Source organism: Muscardinus avellanarius, assembly GCF_963383645.1.
Source record: "Muscardinus avellanarius genome assembly, chromosome: 7".
In the NCBI taxonomy this organism is placed as follows: Eukaryota; Metazoa; Chordata; class Mammalia; order Rodentia; family Gliridae; genus Muscardinus; species Muscardinus avellanarius.
Window position 1 is genome coordinate 83,250,702 of NC_137793.1, and position 27,095 is coordinate 83,277,796.

Consider the following 27,095-nt stretch of genomic DNA (forward strand, 5'->3'; position numbering starts at 1 on the left):
ACCCTGGGAGAGCTGCAGGGGAGGGCAGGAGACTCAGTAAGGCAGGGAAAGGTCTGGGGCTGCCATGGCAAAGCTCAAGGTGGGGGCTTGCTAAAGGAAAGATGGGAGGAACCTGTGGAGTTTTCAAATGTGACCACTCCTGGGCCTTAGCCATCTATGGCAGCCAAAGGTCTCAATGAAGATGGCTGGGGCAGGGGGGAGAGGACAACCAGGTGATGAGATGCTGCTACATATCCACCCTATAGACTCTGCTTTCTTTTTCTTCTCTCTTTCTTCCTGTCTACTTCTCTCACCTCTTATCTTCCTGTCCTTTCCCCCTTTCTCCTACTTCTTCCCCCACCCTATTCTTTTTTTCTTTTTTGGTTGATTCCCTCTTGCATATTCCATATCCCAGAATTGTCAGTAGCTTTGTGTAGCTTGGTTTAGTTGGGGAGCAAGGAGTTTCTGACCAGGGCACAAACCAATGATTTCAAGTACCTTCTTAACACCAGTGAAATATGCATTAGAGTGGGAAGGAGAAAGCAATGGCCGACTCTAAGTCCCAGGAATTGCAAGCAGTAGGTAGGTTCAAAGAGCAGATCCTTAACCAATCAAAAAATACCCATGCATACCCCAAGGGGAATAGAGAGAAGTATAATGTGCAATCTCTATCTTTTCAACCAGCAAGTAGTAAAAGAGTAATCATCCTAATGGTGCTTATTAAGCACGGTGGGTTCCTGAGCACGATAGCGGCACATCACACATCTGCCTGTGATTCTGTTTCAGAGCCTTAAAGTACAGGAGTGGGACACTGTTCTGCTTCCCCAGGCAATGGGAGAGACCAGGGGAAAGATCAACATGGACTTGGGGTTGGGGGGACTGAAAGATGTGGAGAAAAAAAACAATAGTATCCCAGTGCCGGCAGTTATTTGATCTGAGGTTTAATTTTCAGCACCTCCTTACTGATGAAGGCACACAACGGTGAAGCAGAAAGCTTCCCTTGAAGGGACCAACTCCTCTTCTGAGAGAGGAAAGAGACAGGAGCAAAGGGGAAGGGGAACTCTCTGAACCACCAGGGCATTGCCTGTCACTTTTCCCATGCTTACCTGTACTGTACAAGAACAGCCCCATCCAGATTCCCTTTCCTCTGGAAGGAATAGGGATTCCAGACACTGCCTTTTCCAGGGCCCTACAGTTTCACTAATGTCTGAATTTCAAATATGTGGTCTTTCCACTCGAGGATGCTGCACTTGAATTCAGAGTTCTGTGCCGGCACGTGGGTGCTCGACTTTCAGGCTGGTGGCAGCAACCCAGGCCTCATGCACATGCACAGGAGCATGAGGATAGAGTCACACTGTTCTGAGAAAGTTTGGAGAGCTCAAAGGGAGAGGGTGCTCAGCTCTAATCTCACTGCCATCCCCAGTTTCTCCTTTGCTTCCTCTCAGGTCTCTTTCCCATTTAAAGATGTTTGTCTGTTTGCTTTTCAGGCCATCAACCAAGGGACAGGTTGGAAAGTGTTCCTCCTTCTTATGCTCTGCCTGCTGCTACAAGGTGAGTCTCAAACATGGCCCAGGTTCAGGGCTTTCAAAACCAGACCTGAGTTTTCTAAGCTGCAAAGTTTCCTGGTGACACGACAGGGGGAATCGGCGCAGTCATGGCCTGCCCAGGGCTCTCTGTCCTGGGATTCAAGGCCATGTAGGGACCCAGGGAGTGGTCAGACCTGGGTTCAGGGGCACAAGAGAGGTAAGAGGCACACACTGAAAGGGCATATGGTGATTTCTAGACTATCTGCTCTTTTGATATTCCCCATGTCTCTGCTGTCTCCCACTGGAGTTGAGAACTGCAATTTAGCTGCATTTTTAAGATAAGGGTTTCAAAAGACTGCAGTAGCAGTCAAAAGACTGTGTAGCAGATGGAGGAAGCAGTGCTCCATCAACACTTGTTCTACAAACCTCTGGAGCCAGTCCAACACCAGAGACATAAAGATAAAGACATTTCCCTAATCTTTAATTTTTTTTGCGGGGGTACTGGTTGATTGAACCCACTGACATTCTACCTCTATGCTACACTCCATCCCTTTTTATTTTTTGGTGGTACTGGGGTTCCTGGAAGCCCTTCTACCTCTGGGCTACACTCCCAGACCTATTTTTACATTTTTATTTGGAAACAGGGTCTCCTAAGCCAGCACACATGGCTGGCTTCGAACCTGTGCGATCCTCCTGTCTCTGCCTTCCAAGCGCGGGGATTACAAGCATGCGCCACCACGCCTGGCACCCCTATCCCTTTTTTATTTTTATTTTGAACTAGGTTTTCACTAAATTGCTGATAGTCTCACTAAGTTGCTGAGTTTGGCCTTGAACCTGTGATCTTCTTGCCTCAGCCTCTCAAGTACTGGGATCACAGGCATATGCCCCTGTGTCTAGCTGGACAGTTTGTTAATCTTAAAGAGTTCAAAGTCTACACCAAAACTATACAGGAATAAAATTTACATGTATTCATTCACTTACTTTATTATGTATTTAACATTTATGTGACATTTAACATTTATTTATTTAGCATACATTTGTAAAGGGTTTACTATATGCCAGGCACTGAGGACAAATTAATAAAAAAAAAACAGGTTCCCTGCCCTCAAGGTCTTTGCAGGTTAGTGTGGTAAGGCTAACCAGGTTTAGATTAGGCTCTGATGATAAACGGCCCTGTTTTCCAGTCCTGGCATCTGGATTTTATTCTTCTTCTTTTTTTTTTTTTTTTTTTTTTTGTCATGGTACTGGGGTTCCTGGAAACCCTTCTACCTCTGGGCTACACTCCCAGACCCATTTTTAAAAATATTTTTAAAATTTGGAAACAGGGTTTCTTAAGCCAGCAAGTCTGGCTTCGAACCTGCACGATCCTGATCCTCCTGTCTCAGCCTCCCAAGCTCAGGGATTACAAGCGTGGGCCACCACACCTGGCTGGATTTTATTCTAATGGTAATGAGGAGCCACCGGGAATATAGTATGTGCTTAGAGTAACTATTAAAATCTGGTCCCAACTAGATGCTGCACTAATTAATTATAATACCAAAAAGGAATTAACTATGTCTACTATGTCTGGCTTTTCAACAAATCAAAGTTTTCAGTATTTGCTCAGCACTTTGTGAGATTACAAGCATGTGTCACTGGCTTCCCTACTGGTTTTTTTTTTTTTTTTTTTTTGGTGCTGGGGATTAAATCCAGTGGCATTCTACCTCTGAGCTACACCCACAGCCCTATTTTATATTTTAGTTTGAAACAGAGTCTAAGTTTCAGAGGGCCTCACTAATTAAATTACTGAGGCTGGCCGAGAACCTGCGAACCTCCTGTCTCAGCATTCTCTTTCTAGAACTACAGGCATATTGCCACCATGCCTGGCTTCCTTACCCTTAAAAAGTTCACAGTCTACCAAGAAACTGTATGGGAATAAAAGTTATATGAATATTTCAACACACTACCTTTTTATTGTAATCACCTACTGCCTCCTTTAATTTTCCAGTAAAGGCAGTCTTCCCCTGTCTCCAATCAGGAGGCCCATAATTTTTCTGCTAACATATAAGTAACAGTCCTAAATTGAGCACTGTTTAAGTTTCAAATGTTCTAAATTTGACTTGTTTTTCTTTTTCTTTTTGCAGTACTGGAGATTGAACCCAGGGGTATTTTACCATCGAGCTACACCCCCATCCCTATTTTATTCTTTAAACTTATTTCATTCTTTTGAAACAGGATCTTACTAAGATGTGGCAGGCCTCTCAAGTTGTTGAGGCTGGCCAAGAACCAAGGATTCGGTTAAATATTTTGGTCAGCACTTTATTCTGAGTTATACAATGTCATCCCCACGCCCTGCAGACCAAGCCCTTGCTCCCTTCTCTCTCCCCCACCCTCACTTTTCTTGGGATCCCCTCGGGTCTAAGCAATGGGAGGGAGGAGGCTCTCTTCCTTAAGGGGATGGCCCATAGGGATCTTCTTTCCCTATGGAAGCCACCTCTTTCTCGTGGTTGTTGTGGTGGCTTCGTGGACACTTGGATGGCCCCAGTGACTCAACTCTTCTCTTTGCTTAGGTTCTTTTTTGGCCCCTGTGAATGGAGGACCCCATGCCAGATGGCTGCAAGCTGGCTCTCTGTCCTATGAGACCCACCTTTGTGCCATGGAAACGTTTGTCCACTGGCAAGAGAATTCCTTTGCAGGTACAGTATCTCTCCTCTTTTCTCAAACCAGGCCCAGGTCCAGTCTGCATCCCTTCCTACTGCAGGCAGTGCAGGGAGTCAGATTAATCCAACTCTCCTGCTGATGAACAGAACAATGCTCCTCTCCATTGTGCCACATGTACATCAGGAGAATTCCTGAAATCTGGGGTAGGAGCACTTTATCAGAATGTCATCACTATCATTCTGAGATGGTCCTTGTTTTTAATAGCGAATATTCTTTTCTTTTAAATTTTTTATTGGTGCATTATATTCATACATCATATTGGGGCAAAAACTTGTGTGTACATACATGTACACATCATTAATTTAACCCCTACCCAATTCCCACCCCATTCCCTCCCCGTCCCTCCTTCCCTTGCTCGGCTTAATGGTTGACTTCGATATGTTTAAGTACATTGTGTATTTTAGAGATTTTTCTCTCCCCCCCTCCTTTCTCCTCCTTTAGGTTGTCTTGTTTGCTCCTCAATAGGATTTCCTTTTTCATCTAGAGTTCCTTCTATGACCCATTTCTCCCTAGCTCTCACATATTAGGGAAAGCATCTAATTTCTTATTTTTTTGTGACTGACTAATCTCACTTAGCATGATGTCCTCTAGTTCCATCCATTTCCCTGAAAATTATGTAATTGAGGTTTTTTTAATGGCTGAGTAAAATTCCATTGTGTACATATCCCACAGTTTTGTAATCCATTCATCTGTTGATGGACATCTTGGCTGGTTCCATAGTTTGGCTATGGTGAATTGTGCAGCTATGAACATAGATACACATGCATTAGTTTGGTAGTTTGGTTTCCTATCTTTTGGATAAATACCCAGAAGTGGTATTGCTGGATCAAATGGTAGATTTGTTCCCATTCTTCTGAGGATTCTCCATACTGTTTTCCAAAGTGGTTGTACTAATTTGCAGTCCCACCAATAATGTTTTAGAGTTCCCACTTCTCCACATCCTCGCCAGCATCTGTTGTTGTTTGAATGATTGCCATTCTAGTTGGAGTTAGGTGAAATCTCAGGGTAGTTTTGATTTGCATCTCTCTGATTGCCAGTGATGTTGAGCATTTTTTCATGCATTTATTGGCCATTTGAATTTCTTTTGTGAAGTGTCTATTTAGTTTGCTTGCCCATTTTGTTATTGGATGCTTTGTTTTCTTAGTGTTGAGTTTCTTGAGTTCTCTGTATATTCTAGATATTAGTCCTCTATCAGAGATGTAGGTGGCAAAAATCTTCTCCCATTCTGTTGGCTCTGGATTGAGGTTCTTGACAGTTTCCTTTGCTGAACAGAAGCTCTTCAGTTTCATGCAATCCCACGTATTGATTCTCCTTTTAATTTGTTGTGCCTTTGGGGTCTTGTTGAGAAAGTGTTTATCTGTGCCTATGTATTGCAGTGTTGGACCTATGCCCTCTTCAAGGAGCTTCAAGGTCTCTGCTTTGATTTCCAAGTCTTTGATCCATCTTGAATTGAGTTTTGTACAGGGCGAGAAAGTGAGATTAATTTCCAGTTTTCTGCATATGGTTAACCAGTTTTGCCAACACCAGTTGTTGAACAGGCTATCTTTTTTCCAGTGTATGTTTTTGGCCCCTTTGTCAAAAATCAATTGCCTGAAAGTGTGTGGACTTGTTTCTGGGTCTTCTATTCTACTCCATTGGTCTATGTATCTGTTTTTTGGCCAGTACCATGCTGTTTTTATTACAATGGCTTTGTAGTATAGTTTAAAGTCAGGTATTGTGATTTCTCCTGCATGGTTTTTGTTGCTGAAAACTACCTTGGCTATTCTGGGATTTTTGTTATCCCAGATAAATTTAAGGACTGATTTTTCTATGTCTGTGAGGAATGATCTTGGTAGTTTAATGGGCATTGCGTTAAATCTGTAGATCACTTTTGGAAGGATGGCCATTTTAATGATATTTATTCTGCCAATCCATGAACATGGAAGATCCTCCCATCTTCTAAGAGCTTCTTAAATTTCTTTTTTCAGTGTTTTATCATTTTCTTTGTAGAGATCTTTTACCTCCTTGGTCAAGTTTATTCCTAAGTATTTTATTTTTTTTGTGGGAGATCCTGAGTGGAAGTGTTTTCTGAATTTCTTTTTCAGTGGATTTATGGTTGGTGTACAGGAAAGCTTCTGATTTTTTAAGATTGATTTTGTATCCAGATACTTTGCTGAATTTGTTGATCAGTTCTATAAGCCTTTTGGTTGAGTTTGTTGGGTTTTCTAAATATAGTATCATGTCATCTGCAAATAGTGAAAGCTTGAGGTCTTCTTTTCCTATCTGTACTCCTCTGATTTTCTTTAATTGGTTTATTGCTCTGGCTAGAGTCTCTAGTACTATATTGAAGAGAAGTGGTGATAATGGACATCCTTGTCTTGTTCCTGTTTTTAGGGGGAATTCTTGAAGTTTTTCCCCATTTAATATGATGTTGACGGTGGGCTTATTGTAGATTGCCTTAATAATGTTGAGATATGTTCCTTTTATTCCAATTCTCCGCAGTGTTTTTGTCATAAATGGATGTTGAATTTTATCAAATGCTTCTTCAGTGTCTATTGAAATGATCATGTGATTTTTGTCTTTGATTCTGTTTATATGGTAAATTACATGGATTGATTTTTGTATGTTGAACCATCCTTGCATCCCTGAGATGAACCCTACCTGGTCATGGTGTATGATTTTCTTGATGTGGTTTTGAATGCGTGTTGCTAGTATTTTGTTTAATATTTTTGCATCCAAGTTCATCAGAGATATAGGCCTGAAGTTTTCCTTCCTTGAACTGTCTTTATTCGGTTTGGGTATTAGTGTGATGTTAGCTTCATAGAATGTATTTGGGAGAGTCCTGTTTTTTTCTATTTCATGAAATAGTTTGAGGAGTATTGGGGTTAGCTCTTCAATAAAGGTTTTATAGAATTCACTTGAGAAACCATCTGATCCTGGGCTTTTCTTTGATGGTAAGCTCTTTATTGCTGTTTCAATCTCTTTGATTGTTATTGGTTGGTTTAAATGTTCTATATCTTCTCGACTAATAGTGAATATTCTGAACTTTTTTTTTTTAGTGTGTATGCATGTGGCACTGGGGATTCTACCCCCCAGCTACATCACCAGCCCTATTTTATTTATTTATTTATTTTAAAAATTTAAAACAGGATCTCACTATGTTGCTGAGGCCCTCTCTAAATTGCTGAGGTTGGTCTCAAACTTGCAATCCTTCTGTCTCAGCCTCTCAAGTACTGGGATTACAAGTGTGCATCAATACGCTTGGCTTATAGCCTTAACCATTTATCAGTAAGTTACCTTTGGTGTGTGTGTGTGTGTGTGTGTGTGTGTGTGTGTGTGTGGTACTGAGGATGGAACCCAGGGGCATTCTACCTCTGAGTGACACCCCCAGCCCTATTTTTTATTCTTTATTTTAAAACAGGGTCTCACTGAATTGCAAAGGGCCTCACTAAGTAGCTGAGGCTGTCTGCAAACCACAATCCTGTCTCAGCCTCCCAAATGCTGGGATTACAAGTGTGCGCCACCACGCCTGGCTCAGTAAATTACCATTTAACTTTATCCTTAGTGGCATTGTTCTGGGTATGTTGCTAAAAAACCTACAGTGAGTATTGACACAACCATAGCCTTTATGACCTCTGCTCTTCCTGTAATTAGACACACCTAATAAGCAGATGCCGTGGGACCCTGTACTCAGAAGGTGCTTGGCTTAATACTCTGCTGTTGTTGTCTCGAAATTCTTAATAACTTTTGAACAAAGGATTTTGCATTTTCATTTTGCACTGGGACACACAAATTATTTAGCTATTCCTGGCAATGGGATATTAAACAGAACTTTCTTGGCTTCAGAGGCCCTAAAAACACAGAACAAATTGTCAAGCACCCATGTTCTGAAGCAAGATATTGAAGCAGGTATTCAGGACTCGCCATGTAGCCATCTGAGCCAAATGTGAGAGGGAGAAGCATCCTCAGAGGGCAGAAGAGCTCACTGTGAAAGCTGCTTTGGAGAGAGATATCAGTGTGTTGCCTCCACCTGCGCCCAGGGCAAGAGGAATCACATCGCTCACCTTAAACCAAGTAAGGGAAGCTTGCCATTGTCCCGGCTTCTTCTGATGGCAGGACAAAAGTGCAAAAACTTCTGTGGCCACACATGAGACCTCCACAGAGAGGGCCATCCAGAGGAGACGGTGACCACAAAAAGAGAAGCAGATGGCCAGAAGCCATAGGACTGTTGCTGGTGACCACAAATGGCCAGTGGAAAAGAAGACTATTCTCACAAGAAGAGAACTGCCTCCACAAGCCACCCCAAAAGACAGCTACAAGGCAAAAAAGAGGCTCTGTTAGTCATTGGCCATGTCCAGAAAGCATGAAGGGCAGATCAGACCTGTTTCATTCACCTCTCCCTCCTCCCCTCTGTGTCCAGCCCAGGAGGACCCCAGACAGCAGGTTTGAGCAAAGAAAGAAACAAGCAAGAGACCCCAACTGTTCCCCTCCTCCATTGGCACACTCCAAGCCCAGCTGAGAGATAGGAAAAGGCTTCAGTTATATTATATTCAGAATGGGCTGGATATATTATTTTGGACTAGAAGGGACATTTTTTTTGTCCAAGAGAAACAGTGTAAGACTAGACATTTATTGTCCAGGAGAAACAATATAAGCTACTAGACCATGAGGATTATGCTTAGGATTTCATTGAGGAGAAGAGAAGTCCACTTAGATAGTATAAAGAGGTAGTGAAAGAAAGAAAAAGTTCGTTTCTGCTTGCACTTTATCAAATTTAAGTCATTTGGCAAACTGGCCATATACTGTGGTTCAGTTCTGCATTGTATTTAGGCATAGTGCCAAAGCAAATATATTCACAATACTGCTCACCTGGCCTTTTACAGTGGCATTTGATTATTTCTGTTTATAAAGAAAAGAGGCCAGAATGAAAAACAAAAAATTCGAGTCATGGTCAAAAAATGTCCCACCAAGCAGAGCAGAATTCTCGTAAAAAGTACACGGATAGTCCCCATTGTTTAGTGTCTCTCTTTTGCATTACATGCAAACCAGGACCTTCTGTCAGATGTTGCTTGAGGTTTCTTACATGAGCTTAAGGGACGTCTCTTTGAACATCTTCACTGGAGCACAATGGGATGAATTCAACTCTGGATGGACTTAACCTAGTCCTGGCAGAATAGACGTTAAGATTCTCATCAAATGTTTATCTTTCAGATGGGGATTTAGATACAGCTTCATTCCACATCCTGGGGCAACTCCTGCTCCTTCCGTGGCTAAGCTCTGCCACTTTCCCAGAGGCACTTTCTGATTTGATTCTTCATTTTAGCAGTTTGTAGTTTGTAACTCCATATGCAGTGACTATACCCACCACTCCTTCTCCTTTGACTTCCTTCTCTGCCTGCAGCTGCACATGCATTGAAGGGCCCAAGGCTAGTGTCTGGGGAGCCTGGAGGAACTGTTACCATCCAGTGTCATTATACTCCCTCGTCAGTCAACAGGCACCAGAGGAAGTACTGGTGCCGTCTGAGGCCTCCAATGTGGACCTGCCAAACGATCGTGTCCACCAACCATTATACTCATCGTGACTACCAGGGGCGGGTATCTCTGGCAGACTTCCCACAGAGCGGCTTGCTTGTGGTGAGGCTGTCGCAATTGTCACCAGGCGATGTGGGATGCTATCGCTGTGGCATCGGAGATGGAAACAACAGGCTGTTCTTCAACACGAATCTGACCATCTCTGCAGGTACGGGAGGATGGGCCAAGCTTTGTGAAGTGCAAACTAGGAAGGACTAGGTGCAAGAAAGGGTCCAAGGTCCAAGTAGGCTCTAAGCCTTAGAGAAGTGTGGAGGGAAGGCAAGGGCAGGGCAAAAACTCCGGGGTAGCCTTCCATTTCAGAAGGGAGTTACCTTCAGAAAGAAAGTAGGTATTAGAAAAAAACTCCCCAACATAATACACATCTGCTCTCCCACCCAGGCCCTGCCCCCTTCCCAGACATTGTGGAATATGTGTATGGAGATATCCATCAAGCAGGCTGTGTGTTACAGTCAGATATCTCAATGCTGTGACCACCAAAACCTGGATACAACAACTTGAAGGAAAATTTATTTGCTCACAGTTCTGGAGATTTCAGTTCATGTTAAGCCATGCAGAGCTCAGAGCATAGCTGTGGGAGGCAGAGAGGGAGAGAGTAAGCAAGTGCTGTCCTATCACATCGTGGTGGCTGGAAGCATGAAAGCTGGTGAAGCGCATTCAAGGACACACGCACAGTCCCCTAGGCCACACCTCCTGGGACCCACCTTCTCCAGTCATGCCCTTCCTGCCTGGGCTACCACCCAGTAAATCCATTGCAATGAATTTATCATTGATAAAATTAGAACTCTTGTGAGTTAATCACATCACTTTTTTTTTTTTTTTGGTGGTACTGGGGTTCCTGGAAGCCCTTTTACCTTTGGGCTACACTCCCAGACCTATTTTATTTTTGGAAACAGGGTCTCTTAAGCCAGCATGTCTGACTTCGAACCTGTGCGATCCTCCTGTCTCCACCTCCCAAGCACAGAGATTACAAGCGTGCATCGCCATTCCCGGCTAATCACATCACTTCTGAACATCAATATATGAGCTCTCTTTCAGGGGACATTCTATATCCAAATCATAATACCATGAATTAAATAATGTGTCTTCTTAGGGTCCTGAAAGTTCTATACTAAGGCATACAGAGAAAAGGCTACAGTACAGAACAGGTGTAACAGGCAGGACAAAAGAAAAGGGACTGGACTCTCCCATGACATACCCTTGCTAAGCCCCTTAGCAGACAGTTCCCTGGTCCAGGCCTTGCCTGGAGAGTCTGGAGAGTTGAGCCAGAGCCAGGCACAGGGTGTGAGCAAGGGCCTCCAGGTTGTGAAAGCCACACTACAGGAGAGACAGCCTGTTAGAAGGGCCTGATAGGAGAGCAGATGAGTTTCTCGACCATCCGCTGCTGCACCGACCGGAGCCTGAGTACTTCTTGCTTTCTTTTCTTTTCTTTTCTTTCTTTTTTTTTTTTTTTTAAAAGAGCAGACCCTTATGGGCTGTGGGCCTCTGGGGAAAGGGGCAGTATGGGGGTCCTAAGTATTTGGGTAGAGCATATGTGGGCAAAGGAAAATGAAATAGGACTATAAAATACTTGCAACAGACTAGAAAATACATCTAGGATTCCCACTGCTTTATTTTATCTAATATATTGGCCAAAGACTGCAATCTCTGAGTGAGGCTGTATTCTGTTCAGCAAACAGTTTAAACACTGTGCCCTTTGCTAACTCCAGTTGGCCACCTGGATACCTTTCTCATGTGTCCTCTCTCTACCATTTGTACAGATCCTTCCAGTGCCATTTCCATGACCACTCCAGTCTCTACTGAGCTCGTCACAGCATCCTTTAGGATGACATCTCCAGCAGCCAACAGATGGACCCCAGGAACCACTCAAGCTCTAGAAGAACAGAGGACAGAATGGGACACAGTTGCTCCAATTGCAGGAACCAGCAAAGCTACAGTTTTGGCAAAGGGAAGTCAATCCCCAGGAATAGCCAGGGCAAGTACCCTAGAGACAGACAGTAGGGCAGAGGGTCCCATCAAGGCAACAGTTCCCACTCCAGAGAATCCAGCTTCAAAACTGAGAAGTGTGTCCAATGCAACAGAAGATATCTGGGCATGGAGCACCAGAATTTCAGTAACAAATATGGCTAGAGTCAGTGAGGGTGGAAGGGAGTTGACCACTACTGAAGTTGATAGGCCAGGGGAGGAAGCAGAGAGGGTCAGGATAGTCCTGGATGGAGCCAGGAAGACCACAGCAACCACAAGGCCATCAGCCCAGATCTCAGAAAAAGTGACCTGGGAAACCCTCCGAGAAACAATACTGGTTTCTAAGCAAGGAGCCCCAGGCTCTACTGTAGAAGCATCTCCAGCTGCAGAGTCATGGACCACAAGCATCACCAACACAGAGACAGCATCTGTGGAAGGATTTACCATTGAGGACCTAGACAGCACTGGTGGAGACAGAGGTCCCCAAGCAAAGCAAAGCCAGGCCCCGGCAGTAGGCTCCCCGAGGATCCCTGACAAGGAGTCCTCCATGAAGAGGTGAGCCCCAGGCCCTCCCTCCTCTGAGTTGGGGCCCCACTCCCTGGTATACATCTCTTCCTCTTTTTACCCTTCTCCCTTACTTGTCTACAAGACAGCAAAGTGCAGGGGATGTAAACCTCAGAAACCTTCCTCCTGTCAGGATCCTTGCTATGAAAACTCTACCTGAGTATTTCCACATGAGTTGTGAGCAAAATCTAAGTGACAGAATTACAGATTTTTTAGGCGGGAACATTGTGGGGGTTTTGTTTGTTTATTTGTTTGTTTGTTTGGTTGATTGGTTTTTAAAATGAGAGAAAGAAACGCCAAAGAGGGGAGATGACTTTCTGAAGTCACAAGGAAAGATTGTAGCTTCAGAGAGACAAATATCAAGGCTATGTCCCCTGTCTCTCATTTTTCCTGCTTCTCACTTTAGCATATAATGCAGGCTGTGTTCAAAGAAAGGAGTGGAGCAAAGGATTTGGGGCTTGAGGACCTGAAGACAGGGTTCCAGCCCCAGCTCTGCTACTAACCAGCCATGGGAATGAGGGTAGCCAACTAGCCTCAACTTTTCTGCCTGTGAAATGAGGGACAACACGAGCCAACCAGTCCTTAATATTCTGACTAGTGCTAACCTTTACTCTCCTGTGCTCTCCCATCCCTACCCTGGAACCTTCCACTCCAGTGATTTTCCAGAAGAGGAAAGCAGCTCTTGGATGCTGATTCCAGGCTCCATCGTGCTGGCTCCATTTCTGATTGCAGCTCTGGTCCTATGGCAAAGGAAGCTCTGGAGAAAGAGGGCCTGTGAGTTGAGTTCAAGTAGCCCCAAAGCTAGGGAGAACAGTGCTCCATTCCCCAGGGTTGGGTCAGGTTAGCAGCAATGACAGGACTTTGGGATGTAGAAGAGTTAAACTCTAGTCTGAGCCATCCAGTCACACTTGGTCTTAGTTTCTTAACCAATAAAATGGGAAAAGTACCTCTGTGCATATGTCTTAGGGGCATCCTAGAGTCCAAGGAGAAGCTCTCTGGAGATTGTCAGGACCTGTGTTAACCATAGGCTTGGAGCTCCATAAGCCACCCTGGTGACAGAGCAGAAGCACAGGGTCCAGTCCTGGGGTTGAGCTGTGCATGCGGGCCTTCTGCGTGACCCCACTGATATCCTATCACAGCCATGTGCCAGGTTTAATACTCCTACAGTGAATGTTAGACAGTGTGGAGACCTGGTAAAGAAGGGGTGGGGATTTCTGAGAGCGAGGTATGAGACTGAAGTTCTCAGAGCCAAGCCCCAAAGAGCTGGCAGAGTCAATCACTGCTATTCCAAGAGCTCAGTTGCTCTTCTTCCATGTTGGGAATTTCTCAGACACTAGTGGAGGGTGGAGGTGATCCCTGGGGAATCAGATTCAGTGCTGGTCTCCCCAAGACCCTCACAACCTGCTCTGTGTCTCTGCAGCTCGGAAGGTAGAAAGGACACCAAAGGTCACCCTGATTCAGATGACATGTTTTCTGGAGAAGAACCTCCAATCAGAGCAGCTGCCCCATGTGGAAAGGATGGTGTTGCAGGCTGACTCTCCTACCCCAGCCATCCCAGCTGTCCCACAGAGGGACCTGGGATCCTCAGAGATGTAAAGACAAATCGCTCAGTCACTGTGGAAGGAGGACTGGCACCAAACATGGCCCTTCACATCTTAACTTCCTTCACCTGCATAAAGTGGGGCTCCACCTGGGGAAGCAGAGGCTGACACCTTGGGCCTTGAAAGGTCAAGTATTCTCCACAGCCAAAGATGACAGAATGACTCAAAGAAAACTTCAAGAATGGGCTAATTAAATAGTGGATTGTGCCACCTAGGAAAAGTGTGGAGTTTCCACTCCTGAATGTTTGGAAATGTACGAGGCTTCTAATCAGTGTGGAGAGTGACAGCTGCTCTTGCATCGACTCCCAGCCTCCTCTGCGTAACCCCCTTTTCTGACATCTGTTAGTATGCTGCCTGCTGCTCACGTTTAAAGATATTCATGCATCCCAGCCTTGTCTGCTGAAGCAGAGTCTAAGCTCCTTCACAACACTACTTGTATTTTGTCCATCTCACTATGACCCCAGAGAACTTCCAATTCAGTGGACTCCCCTCCAAAAATATCTGTGATTAATTGGTTGGCTGAGAGGGTGTGGTGCTGGCTCAGTGGCCTCTGCAGAACCACCCAGACAAGAGCTCTGAATCCCCCTGGGCCTCTGCCCCTTCATTTGGGAGTCCCCTAGATGACCTTATTGGCAGGTGGTTTCTATATTGAGACAAAAAGGAAGAATACCCATTCCTCAACTGCCTCTATCCCTTCATCTTCGTCCTTATTACTCGGTAGAGCCCCCCCCCTTTTTTTTTTGGTGGCACTGGGGTTCCTGGAAGCCCTTCTATCTCTGGGCTACACTCCCAGACCTATTTTGTATTTTTTTATTTGGAAACAGGGTCTCTTAAGCCAGCAAGGCTGGCTCTGAACCAGCACGATCCTCCTGTCTCCACCTCCCAAGCGCGGGGATTACAAGCTGCGCCACCACGCCCGGCTCGGTAGACCTTTTGACCCAGCCAAGATTCTCTGGGATTTTCCTAAATTCATGGAGTAGGAGGGTATTTTCAATAGATTTTTTTTTTTACCTTTATAAAGTTCTCTTTGTTCAATTGCTTACAAATCCTTGATATCATGAGCTGTTTGCAAAGCTGGAAAAAATGATTTTAAGAGTTGAGGTAAGGTACAAATGAGAGGAATTTTATATGAATTCTTCCTTATAACAGTGTTACCTCATGTCTGTCGGGGAAGTCTTGTTCCAGCCTTAACCCTACCACCTTATTAGAAACTGTATTTGCTTTTTTTCCTTGGCCAGATGTGTTAGCAAACTGTTTGGATGTCATGATTGGACAGAGCAGCCTTTGAGCAATAAAAGCAGAAGAGAAAGGAAAGTTCTAATATATGGTTGAGAACTGTCAGGGGTACATTTCCAAAAAGCCCAGCTCCAGTTTCTAAGCTGCCAGCAACATCAGAAATCCTGTTTTTTAAAAAAAACATTTTTAAAAATTGGTACAGTATAGTCTCACATCTTAATGTAGTTCGCAATGAGAGTGACACACATGCACACAGTACTTGATGAGCCTTCCCCAGTCTCCTTTCTGCTTCCCCACATATAATATTGAGATGGGCCTTGGTATTCTCACATGTAGATAATGTCAACAGAAGTGTTTCCCTCATTAATCCACTCCCAGAAATCCTTTCGTAATACCTCTGCATATAAGGTCTTGGCCTGAGACACTCCACCAAGAAAGTCAAAGAGATGCAGTCAGTCTTCACCATTTGTGAGGAGACCCATTGCTTTGACTCAGTGAGGAAGTTGCACACGTCTAACCAGTTGGAATCATGGAATCTCAGAGCTAAGAACTCTTTAGAGATTTTGCCTGAAACCCTCAGTACAGAAGTGAGAAAGCGGGCTCTGGGAGGGGAGTCGCTTGTTTAAAGTCACTCAATTAACCCAGCCAGTGATAGCAGAGTAGGGACTAGAAGGCAACTAGAGCTGGCTCCAGTGGCTTCTCCGTGTCACCATCGCTAAGTTATGACAGAAAGCACAGCTAATTGTCAAAGCCCCATGGAACCAGTCACCTGGCCAGACTGTTTTCATGCCTACTACTTCAGGGAACCTGCCTGAAAAACCTATAAGAGAGACGGGGCAGACACCATTACTCTACTGAACAAGTAAGGAAGAGGCTCTGACAGTATGTAATTCAGCAAGGCCATGGGCCTCATTAGTGGCAGGGATGGGCCAAGAAGTTGGGCTGATTTTTTTTTTTTTTAAATCTGGCTAGTGTGTGCCAGGGTCTCCACAGAATACCAGCCTCTCGGGATTTTAAGAGGTGTTCGGAGGAAAATAAGTTTTAGTAGATCAAAGGAGTTTGGGGAATGCTAAGTTAAACAGCTTACTACAGAATTTCTAGAGCCTTTAATATACAAAAGAACATTGTGAATAACTCTGAGAGTGGCGGTGCTATGTGTGTCTCCCAAGTGTGAGGGACTGGATCCAACGGGGCTTCCTCAGATCACTCATAGGGAAGCCTGGTGCACTGGCGCACGAAACCAGGTGTTGGACAACTTCTTCTGCAAAGGGCCAGACAGTAAATATTTTAGACTTTGCTGTCTATCTATTCATTCTCTATGGGCTCTGCCCCTGCAGCACAAAAGCAGTCAGAGGCTCAAACCATCATAAAGCAATGATGGTGGTTGCCTTCCAATGCTTGTTTGCAGAAACGGGAGGCAAGCTGTGTTTGGATCTTGAGCCCTGTTCTACACAGTCCCTATACTATGCCATAAAACCACCCAGGATTCTCCTGCCCCTCTCTGATCTGATCTACCTAGAGACTTTCTGGCCAACAACTCTGGGGCTCTCCTTCCTCTGAACTTTTCAGATACTTTCTGCCTGGAGCTGAGCAGCCAGAATGTCCTGTCTGACTGCCATCTTGAGGGAGGTAGGAGAGCAGGGCAAGGGCCGGCTCAGCAAAGGGCCTGGCCAAGTGGCCGGTGCCAGGACAGCAACCAGAAGTAAGGGATTTTAGAAAAGCCTGAGAGTCATCAGTGGTGGGAGGAGCTGGTACAAAAGTTCAAAGAAAGGGCCAGTGCAGAGCCAAGATCAATCTCAGGGCCAGGAGAAGAAGGCAGAGATAAGACCAGAGTAGAGCTCGGGACAGTCCCCAGTATTTACAGCTTTCCTTTATGGGCCAACTGATACAAGGCTGGGGCAAGAGCTTCCCTTAAAGGGAAAAACCAGTGGGGCAAGCCAACCCCACAGCTTGATATTATCAGAAAATTTTTTCTAATTTCTATGTCCCCAGGAGTACAATGCCCCCATCACTGAGATGGGGGAAGCAGAGAAACATTGTTACTAGGGTAGAATTGGGGAAGCCTCCATGGGGATTTTCAACCCGGGATGCGGGGAACCACTGACTGTCACAGGATCAAGCAGCTTCTCAGGTCAGGCCACAGCTCTCTAATTCTCCTCCTTTCTACTTTCTCATCAACATCAGTAGTAGTAATAGTAGTAGCAGTAGCAGTAGATGTATTTGGTACTGGGGACTGAACCTGTTTCCGGCTTCCCCTTCTACTCATTAATGGTAGAAGTTACACTTGCTCACGTGTCTCTACACAGCACCTTCTATAGCACATGAGATGCAGCATTTCTGAAAGGTAGCTATGATCATTCCCATTTTACAGATGAGAAAATAGAGGTCCAGAAAAATTAAGCAAACTACCAGAGAATGAGCAAGCTGACACGTGGATACAAGGTGGTCCACCCTGCGTCCTATGTCCTTGGTCGTCAGCCACATTCCTCGTTTGGGGTTATGGCCATGTATCTGGTCAGGTCCTTTCCTACTTAGAGTGCCATGGGCTTGCTTGTTTCTCTCTTTTAGGTTACACAATCATTTCCAGTAATTTGTAGTCACTAACTAGCTTATTTCTCTGTAGTCACTAACTAGCTTATTTCTCTGTAGTCACTAACTAGCTTATTTCTCTGTAGTCACTAACTAGCTTATTTCTGGTTTGGTGAAGTGTAAAATAGACAAGTTCAGGGAGCCAGAACTGAGGGTAAAAATTCAGGCACTGCCCCAGAGTCCTTAGTGGCATCTGTACAAATAGGACTCAGGTCTTAATGATCCCCAGGGTGGCCATCTAAGTTTACTCAGGGCAAATGCTTGACCTGAAGCCAGCTTCTCACTGTCTTCCTCTAATGCTTTGGGACTTGCTTCTCCTCTGATAACCAGTGTGGTCTGAGAAATACAGAATCGTTTTACTGCTTTCTCAGTCAGACACAAAGTGGAAGGTAGCTGTACAGAGAGCCTTACTCTGACAGGTTGACACCAAGTATTTGATTTCTTCCCACCAGTACAGATATCCCAGCATTGAGAAACACTAAGTAGAGATTAGGGAGTGTACCACAAAGGAAACGGACTCCCGTGGGTAGCCTTCCATGCTAAGGGCCTTGCTAAGTCACTAAGGCTATTCTCGAACCTGTGGTCTTCCTGTTTCAGCCTCCCCAATACTGGGACTGCAATCATGTGCTACAGCGCCCAGCTTCTACTTATTAGTGATGCAACTGCTTGTTCAAGTGTCTACACAGCACCTTCTGTCTCACATTTCATGCAGCATTTCTGAAAGGTAGGTATGATCACTCCTATTTACAAATGGGAAAACAGGTTTTCTCACACAGAATCCAGCATCACCACACAGTCTAGTCCTTGTGAAGTGACAGAGCTTGGCTTACAAGCCCTGGCTCTCCCAGGCCTGCTTCCTTCACGGTCAGTAGGAAGATGAGCCGTCGGGGTCAGCTGAAGCCCACCTGGGCCACAGGGGATGGAGGCCACAGCAGCAGGAGGATCGAACCCTCACCTTTGGAGGCTCCTGGAATCCACAGCAGGAAGCGCTGGACTAGGGCGCTGTCCTTTGCCTCTGGCCCCCACTTCATTAAAGACACACGTTCAAGCCAGGTGTGGTGGCACACGCTTGTAATCCTAGTATTTGGGAGGTTGAGATAGGAGGATCGCAGGTTCACGACCAGCCTTGGCAACTTAGTGAGGCCCTCCACAATTCAGTGAAGCCTTGTTTTAATATAAAAAATAAAATAGGGCTGGGGTGTAGCTCAGAGGTAAAATGCCCCTGGGTTCAATGCCCAGTACCACACACAGACACACATTCACTGGTTAGATCTGGGCTCTTATGGTTTCCCTCTGGTCTTGTTCAAACTCCTCGCCTATTTGCCTCCTTTGTGTGGTTTTAGAAAAACCAGTTCTGCTCTGAGCATGGAGGGTCAACAAAGGCCACTTCTGCCCCTGAGTCACACATTCTTGCTTCCTCACCCTGGTTATTTTAGAGAAGAGGGAGGGAGCTGGGGCTGCCACGTCCAGTGTTTACCAAGTTGCCCAGCGAGGCAATTTGTCTGAATGTTGCCATTCTTCCCCCACCACACTTTTTCTTCAGTACTGGGAATTGAACTCAGGGGCATTCTTCCTCTGAGAAACACCCCTACCCCAGCCCTATATTTCATTCTTTATTTTGAAACAGGGTTCACTAAGTTGCGGCGGACCTCATTAAGCAGCTGAGGCTGGCCATGAACCTGCAATCCTCCTGTCTCAGCCTCCCAAGTACTAGGTTTACAAGTGTGCACCACCATGCCTGCTTACTATTCACTTTTGACAAGACTTCAGAAAAATGGTTACTGGGTTTGCTTTTTTAGGGCCTGGCATGGGAAGAGCAGTCTGATTAACACATGTAACCAGCCTGAACTTATCATTTTGCTGGCTCCCTCTTCATCCTCTTCCACTGGTGTAACACAGACAACTAAAAATTATTTGCAACATTCATCACCAGAAAGAAACACATTCCCCTTCTACAGATGGGAACGTTGAGACGTAGATGAGCTTGAGCTGCGGGGTGAGGTCGGGAAGCAGGGGTGCTGTTTTTCCAATGGTACCTGCCAGGCATACCCTGGGCTGAAGGCCAGGCTCAGACCAGGAACAAGGAAATAGCAAGTGGTCAAGGGACTGCAGTGGCTGATGAGAGGGCTGAGCCCTGTTAACTGACTCTCGCCTATTGACTTTGGATGTCTCCTCCAAAAATCCTTCCTCTTTTGATCCTTTCTAGCTGGGCTATAGAGTTAAGAAAGGGTGGGAGAGTAGTTTGGTAACCTCAAGGAGGTTTGCTCATTCGTCTCTGCCTCTTGGAATCAGAGAATAAAAGCTCTTTGGAGCCTGAGGACTAGCCCCAAAGGAGAGTTGAGAGGGCCCTTGGGCCATGGCCAACTTTCCATTTCAAATTCTTTGGTGTTTGGCTTTACTGTCCAGTGCCCATGACACCCTCCTCAGGGCAAGACAGAGCCAGTTTCAGGAGCTAGGACCACAGCCTGTGCCTTCATTCCTCCTCCAGCCAAAATGATAAAGGGTACTGACATGCCCTCCACCCCAAAGGAAGTGCTATTCTCTCTCTCCAATTGGGAGTTGATTGAGCTAGGAAAACAGGCAAGAGACTGGATACCTGGGTAGTGACACAGGGAGCTGGTAGTCAAAGAGAAGGAGGGGCAGAAAAGACTGGAGGCACATATGTGTATGTTTGGCCAGCTAGACACCCCTTGGCACTATCCACAGACCGGTACCACTAATTTGGCAAAGGCCTCTTCCCTTCTTTCTCACCACTATACCTTAATATCCAGCCATCCTTCAGTTTTTTTCCTCATTGATACAATTTATGAGATTGTAGGCAACATGCTCTAGGCTACTTAGCAACAATCCTGGGGTTCCCTTATATAATTACCCAGTAGTAAGGCATATAGAAAATCTTTGTAATTAATTCTTCTTCCTCCTGCACCTGTCCCCTAATAGGGAGACTCACCGGGGAAAAGGTTTGGATCTCCATACTTAAGTCTGGACTCTGAAACTCTTAAAACACTTCCTCAAGCCCAGCCAACTGGACTCTTCCAGTTCCTACTTCCCCAGTGGGATTCCAAGCAATGACCATACCTTGGCTGACCCTAGCCAGTAACACTCTAGTTATCAGCTGAACAACAAAGGCTGAGCATCGTCCCCAGCCCGTGCTCTCCTCCCCCAGCCCAAAAGGCAGATCTGGAACAGGAAGAATGAGTGCTGTGTTCCTGCCAAAACATAGCAGCTAGGGTCAGGAAACAGTCTAACATTATCTGCTGATGAGGTAGGTGGCTCGTATGGTATGAATGATTCCAAGCAGCCAATCTCCTTTACACAAGTGGAAAGGATGCTCTTTAGCTCTGGCAGATTCACTGTCACAATGCTACTTTTCGGTGACTAATACTAAAATGACTCTACATTCTAGGCTTGACAAGGAATTCTGGATTATAAGGCTGGCTGACCTGGGATTAAACATTGACTCCAGACAAGGGTTAAACATTGACTCAGCTAAAGACCCACAGATGGGTGCAAACAGTATTTCATATGTTCATTCTTATCTCAGTTGTCTGGCAAAAGCAACACTCTTAAGAACCATTTACACAGAGGCAGGCCAGATGGGCAGTGGAGAGGAGCAGGGAAGGGGTGTGTGGCTTGGGGCCCCCCTTCTCTATTGGCAGTATTGGGTTGATCCACGGTCTTGGAACAATAAGCTTATGATGAACATCTGGGAGTTGGATCTGTGTGGCCCAGTGACCTTGGACCTCTTCAATCCTTTCTAAATCAATCAGGGTTATAAATGGAAGCCCCTTGAGGACTGTGTAATCATAATCCAAAGTATTTGTCCTGATAGTAAAAGCTTTGGAAAGTGGAGGAAAATGCCCAATGCTGGAAGATCTTGGTTATAGATCCGTTTATGCTACAACCTCACTGTGCACGCTCGGCCAAGTCATTCCGCTTCTCCACTCTGAGTTCCGTGTCACTCCATGGGGAATCATTCTTGGTTCTGAGAGACTGACATCCGGTTCCTTTGATGCTAAATCATAAGCAGCCGGTAGATGCCAGCTCCTGTGCGTATTATAATTAATCTTTGGAACATACTTATGGAGTTTGAATAAATAGGACCAAAGGCATTAACTGGCTTGTCCAAGGCCCCCCAGCTAGATATGGCAAGGCTTGGATGTGAACCCGGGCTACCGAGGTGCAGAGCCTGTGCCCTTTCTTCTCAGCTGCACTGTCTCTCTGTGCTTGCTGTCTCTGGCTGATGTGGGTCCTTGACAGTGTTGCAGATGGGTGAAGAGTCTTTAGCTAGATTGTCCCTAGGGAATGAGGGTGCATACTCCTGCATGTCTCTAATCTCCTTAGAGACATGGTCATAGAAGATGCATGTCGTCAGCCAAGAAATATCTTCCCTTCCCCAAGCTATGGCTACATCTTAATCCCAGGAACCTGAAAATGTGGCCTTATTTGGGAGATGCATGGGATTAGGTTTAGAATCTTGAGATGAGGACATCTGGATTATCTGAATGAGCCTTAAATGCCATCACACTTACCCTCAGAAGAGAGGCAGAAAGATGCTGAAGACACACACAGAACGCAATGTGGCCCTGGAGAAAGAGTTCAGAGTGAGGCAGCTACACCCCCAAAGAACACCAAGGAAAGCCAGAAGCAGCCAAAAGTTAGGAGGGCAAGAAACAAATCTCTCCTAGAGCCCCGTCAGGAGGGAGGTCCTGCTGATTCCTTGATTTCAGACTCCTGGCCTCCGGAACTAAGATAGAATACATTTCTATTGACTAAAGTCACCAGAACTAGCCGGGCGTGGTGGCGCACGCTTGTAATCCCGGCGCTTGGGAGGCTGAGACAGGAGGATCGCACAGGTTCGAAGCCAGCCTCAGCTACTTAGTGAGGCTCTCAGCAACTTAGTGAGACCCTGTTTCCAAATAAAATAGAAAATAGGTCTGGGAGTATAGCCCGGAGGTAGAAAGCCTCTGGGTTCCACCCCCAGTACCACAAAAAAATAAAAAATAAAAATAATAAAGTCACCAAAACTGCAGTCATTTCATAGCAGCCAATCAAAGCACAAAATCCTAGAACTGGAGGGGTCTTGGGAACCACTGGGCCCTGCCTTCTCATTTGATACATGGAAAGCCTGGAGAAGTAAAAGAAAAAGTGATTTGGCAAAGGTTGCTCAGCAAGTTAGAGGCAGAACAGAACCAGGAAATAGGTGTGCAGACCCTAGACCAATCCTCCAAATCTCTCCACAATGACTCATACCGAGTTCCAGTCTCATTCCCAGGCAAATGAGAAACTTTTTTCTTCTCCATATGTATGTAACATATATTCTGTTTTATTACTTAAAAAAATAGCATGGGACTGTGTACAGTGGAGCACACCTGTAATCACAGTACTTGGGAGGCTGAGACATGAGGATCGCAGGCTTGAGGCCAGCTTTAGCAGTTTAGTAAGAGACTGTTCCAAAGTAAAAAAAAATGAAAAAGGCTAAGGCTCTTGCTCAGAGGTAGAGCACTCCTGGGTTTAATCTCTAGAACCACAAAAAAGGGGACCACTGGTTTGAACAGATGAAGTGAGAAGTGACACACATTTTGGAAAGCATAATTACCACTGAGTTGCACGGTTGGACAGTTTGGTCAGCCCTCCTTCCTCAGGTGTGAACACAGGGCCACTGGGGTCCAGATGAGGAAACTGGAGCATGAGGGGAAGCTGGAGACTCAGTCGCACCGCTGTGTGTGGCTGAGCCCAAACTGGGTTGCAGGATTTTGACTTCTTGACTCTTTCCCGGGTTCTGCTTTTTACTTTCCCTTTTCCCTTAGCTGAGTCCATGCATGGAGTAGATGGGCTTTGAGAAGGTGGTGGTGGTGGTGGTGGTGGTGGTATGTGTGTGTGTGTGTGTGTGTGTGTGTGTGTCTGTGTGTCTGTGTGTACTGCTAAAACAGTTGTGCAGATCGAAGGGAACATGGACCAGGACGTGATCTAGTAGGCCCTCCACCATCATGAGATAATCGAGCAGAGAAGGCAATCTGCCTCCACCTCCAGGCAGTGTAGGAATCACGGATTTCATAGAAGTGCCCCCCATTAGCTTTTTTTTTGTGTGTGTGTGGTACTGGGGGTGGAACCCAGGGGCTTTCTACCTCTGGGCTATACTCCCAGACCTATTTTCTATTTTATTTGGAAACAGGGTCTCACTAAGTTGCTGAGAGCCTCACTAAGTAGCTGAGGCTGGCTTCGAACCTGTGCGATCCTCCTGTCTCAGCCTCCCAAGCGCGGGGATTACAAGCGTGCGCCACCACGCCCGGCCCCCCCATTAGCTTTTACTCCTCAGATTCATTCCTTCCTTCCTTCTTTCCTTCCTTCCTTCCTTCCTTCCTTCCTCCCTCCCTCCCTTCCTCTTTCTTTCTCTTTCTTTCTTTCTTTCCTTTCTTTCTTTCTTTCTTTCTTTCTTTCTTTCTTTCTTTCTTTCTTTTTTGTGGTACTGGGGGTAGAACCCAGGGACTTTTCTACCTCCTGGCTGTACTTCAGACCTATCTTATACTTTATTTGGAAACAGGGTCTCACTAAGTTGCTGAGTATGCCAGCTTTCAGTGGGCCTCCCTTAATCCCTATCCAGCCTAGACAACCAGACACATCATTATTCCCTGTTTTTGAGGAAACAAATTACTGAGAAAAAAAATACCCTATAAACATCTTGGCTACTGAGTTCAAATGGAGAGGTATAATATGGAAAGCTTTTGGAAGGAGCTGCCATGTGGCAGAAACAGGTTTGTCCCGTCTCCCTACCTGCACATCTCCCTCTGCCCTCACATCTGTCCACTAGACATCCATCTTGGAAAAAGGAAATAGGAAATTTGTTAAAGAGGAAAAAAGAGAAATGAGTTGTTGACAGGTCCTTGTGCCCTCCTACCTACCACCATGGGGCTGAGTCCGGCTGCCAGGTAACAAAGGGAGTAATGATGGATATTCAGATGGGTTTGGAAATTCCAGAGCCAAGGGGCCTGCACCTTGCCTGCCCTATATAGAACTTTGATGATGACCAAAGTCTTCTCAATATCCATTGCACCCTTAATTACATAGGAACATTGGTGCACAAATGACTACAAGGGTATTGTGGGAAATGTGGTTCAACTTCATAGGATTCCCAAAGGCCTCAGAAAGATACAGATCTGAGCTGGGAACGGTGGTACATGTCTGTTATCCCAACCACTTAGGAGGCTGAGGCAGGAGGATTGAAAGTTCAAGGCCAGATCTGCTACAAGAAGGGCAAGGGAGGGGCGAGGGACCTGGAAATCCTACCAAAGGATCTGAGTGGCAGGAACAAAGAGAACACAGAGTGGATCCCCGGCCTCTGAGGAGGAGCAGGGACAAAGGCCCACTGACCAGCAGGGCAAGTCATATCTCATCTGACATGGCCATTTCCTCCTAGAACACGAGGCCAGAGCAAGACTGAAATAATGGGCCAGTCCCTCTCGCTGTGCCCACAGGTAGCATTGGCTACCCGAGGGGAAAGAAGGGAGGCCAAAGCGAAAGAGAATACAGAATAAGACTGAATTTCAAATCTGGAATAAAGTGGCTGATGTGTCATTGAATTGGATTGAGGTTGCCCAGAATTGACTATGACTTTGCAATTCTTTTTTTCTTTCATCAGTCAGATTGTGAGTTTAGGGTCTGAAATTCTTGCCATCCAAATTGGTGATTGTGGATTAATATGCACAAGTAAGTGGTTAGGTGAAATATGACTCGGGCCTCTGACTTCCCGGTATATTTCCTGGGTCCTATTTCTCCTTTTCTCCTTCCCCTTCTGCGGTTTGGCCTACAGGACTCTGCAGGGAGAGTCGGGTCAGCCCCGTACAGGTAAGCTAGGGCAGGGGTTTCCATGCGCAGGAGTGTGGGGAGGAGTGTGTGTGTGTGTGTGTGTGTGTGTGTGTGTGTGTGTTGGGGAGTGGGATTCTCTTGAATGACACCATACAGCTGAGGACATTGGGGGAAACACCTGGGAACCCCAATCATATCATGTCCTGGGAACCTGCTGTGGACTAACTGCGGCAGGGAAGGAGGCTGCCACTCAGTAGGTCAGCGCCCTCCTCGGTGTGGAGTTGAGCCTCCGGGTCCTAACCAGACTCCCCCAGCTTCAGGGAAAAAGCCCAAATCTTCAGTCCCTCCAGCAAGTGAGAAAGGAAGAACCAGTCTCCCAGGTTGCTGGAAGCCGTGCCTGCCGGTCTCTGGGAGCTCTAGGGCAGGTGGAAGGGGCTTTGCAGAAGGGGTGTAAAGGGTGACGTGGGTACAGCCGTGTCCTCAGGAGCTGGGGGAAGTGTCCCCTAGTGACTGGGGATGTGAGATCGAGGACTGACCGAGCCGCTCCTACTGCCTGTGCCCAGTTGAGTGTCAGCCTCGCACTGCGCGATGAGCCAGGGATTTTTACATGTAATATCTGGCTACATTCTCCACCTATAGGTTGGCTATTATTATCCTTATTTTCCAGATGGAAAGAAATATGAAGTTGACTTGCCTATAGTCTTGCAGCTAGAAAGTGACCGAGCAGGATCGTCAGGCTGGATACTCTGCCCTCTATCCTGGCTGTAATGATCGAGGATTCCCAGTAACAGTCTCTCCAAAGCCAAGGGAAAGCAAATGGAGCCAGCCAGGAAAGCTGAAATGAAAGAAAATCAAGGGACCTGTGAGAGTCACGTGCCCCTGGCTGGCCGCCGTGCCTATGGGAGAGTGGCCCTTTAAGAGCCCAGGTGTGGGTCAAGGCTCGGAGCACGGTTTCAGTTTTGGCAGCAGTATCCACCCACAGCCCAGGCAGCAGCTTCTAGAGAGCTAGGGGTCACTGTCTGGCCGGCAGGCTGTGCCCCTGAAACTGGATCAACAGGAGAAGGAAGTAGCTAAACGTAAGTGTGGCTGCTCTGGGATCCCCAGAAAGGATGCTCTCAGGGATGGTGGCGCAGGCAACCTCACACATTCTCACCCCTAGCCTCTCAAGAGCCCAGTGAGGAGGGCAAGGGCGCAGACTGTGTGGAGGCCGTGGGGAGCCGAGCTGCCTGCCCCGATGGGAGGAGTAAGGGCAGGTGTGCGTGTGGAAGACCCCATCCTCCTCTGCAAATATCAGCAGATGCGAAGGAATGTCTGTGTTCAGGGTGTGTAGTTAGTTCTTCCCTTTAAGCTTGCCCCCCTCCCCGTCCCCGTAATGGGATATAGGCATGTACCACCACACAGTACAGCCTCTTAACTGGGTGGCCTTAGGCAAGTTACCTAAGGGCTCTCAGCCTCAGGTTTTTTTCCTTTTCTTTCTTTCTCTCTTTCTTTTCTTCTTTCTTTTTTTTTCTTTTCTTTTTTTTTTTGATATATGGGAGGTATTGGAGATTGAACTCGGGGC

General features: G+C 46.0%; 1 protein-coding gene across 1 annotated transcript; it reads left to right on the plus strand.

The window, feature by feature from the left end:
* Positions 1-1,220: 1,220 nt before the first annotated feature.
* FCAMR (Fc alpha and mu receptor) lies at positions 1,221-25,263 on the plus strand (the record flags this gene model as incomplete). The annotated part of the gene is made up of 8 exons (XM_080698722.1): positions 1,221-1,346; positions 1,467-1,530; positions 4,055-4,180; positions 9,580-9,924; positions 11,534-12,293; positions 12,901-13,076; positions 13,723-13,894; positions 25,146-25,263. The coding sequence occupies 8 exons, from the start codon at positions 1,221-1,223 to the stop codon at positions 25,261-25,263; spliced, it is 1,887 nt and encodes a 628-aa protein (XP_080554848.1).
* Between the last annotated feature and the right edge of the window lie 1,832 nt (positions 25,264-27,095).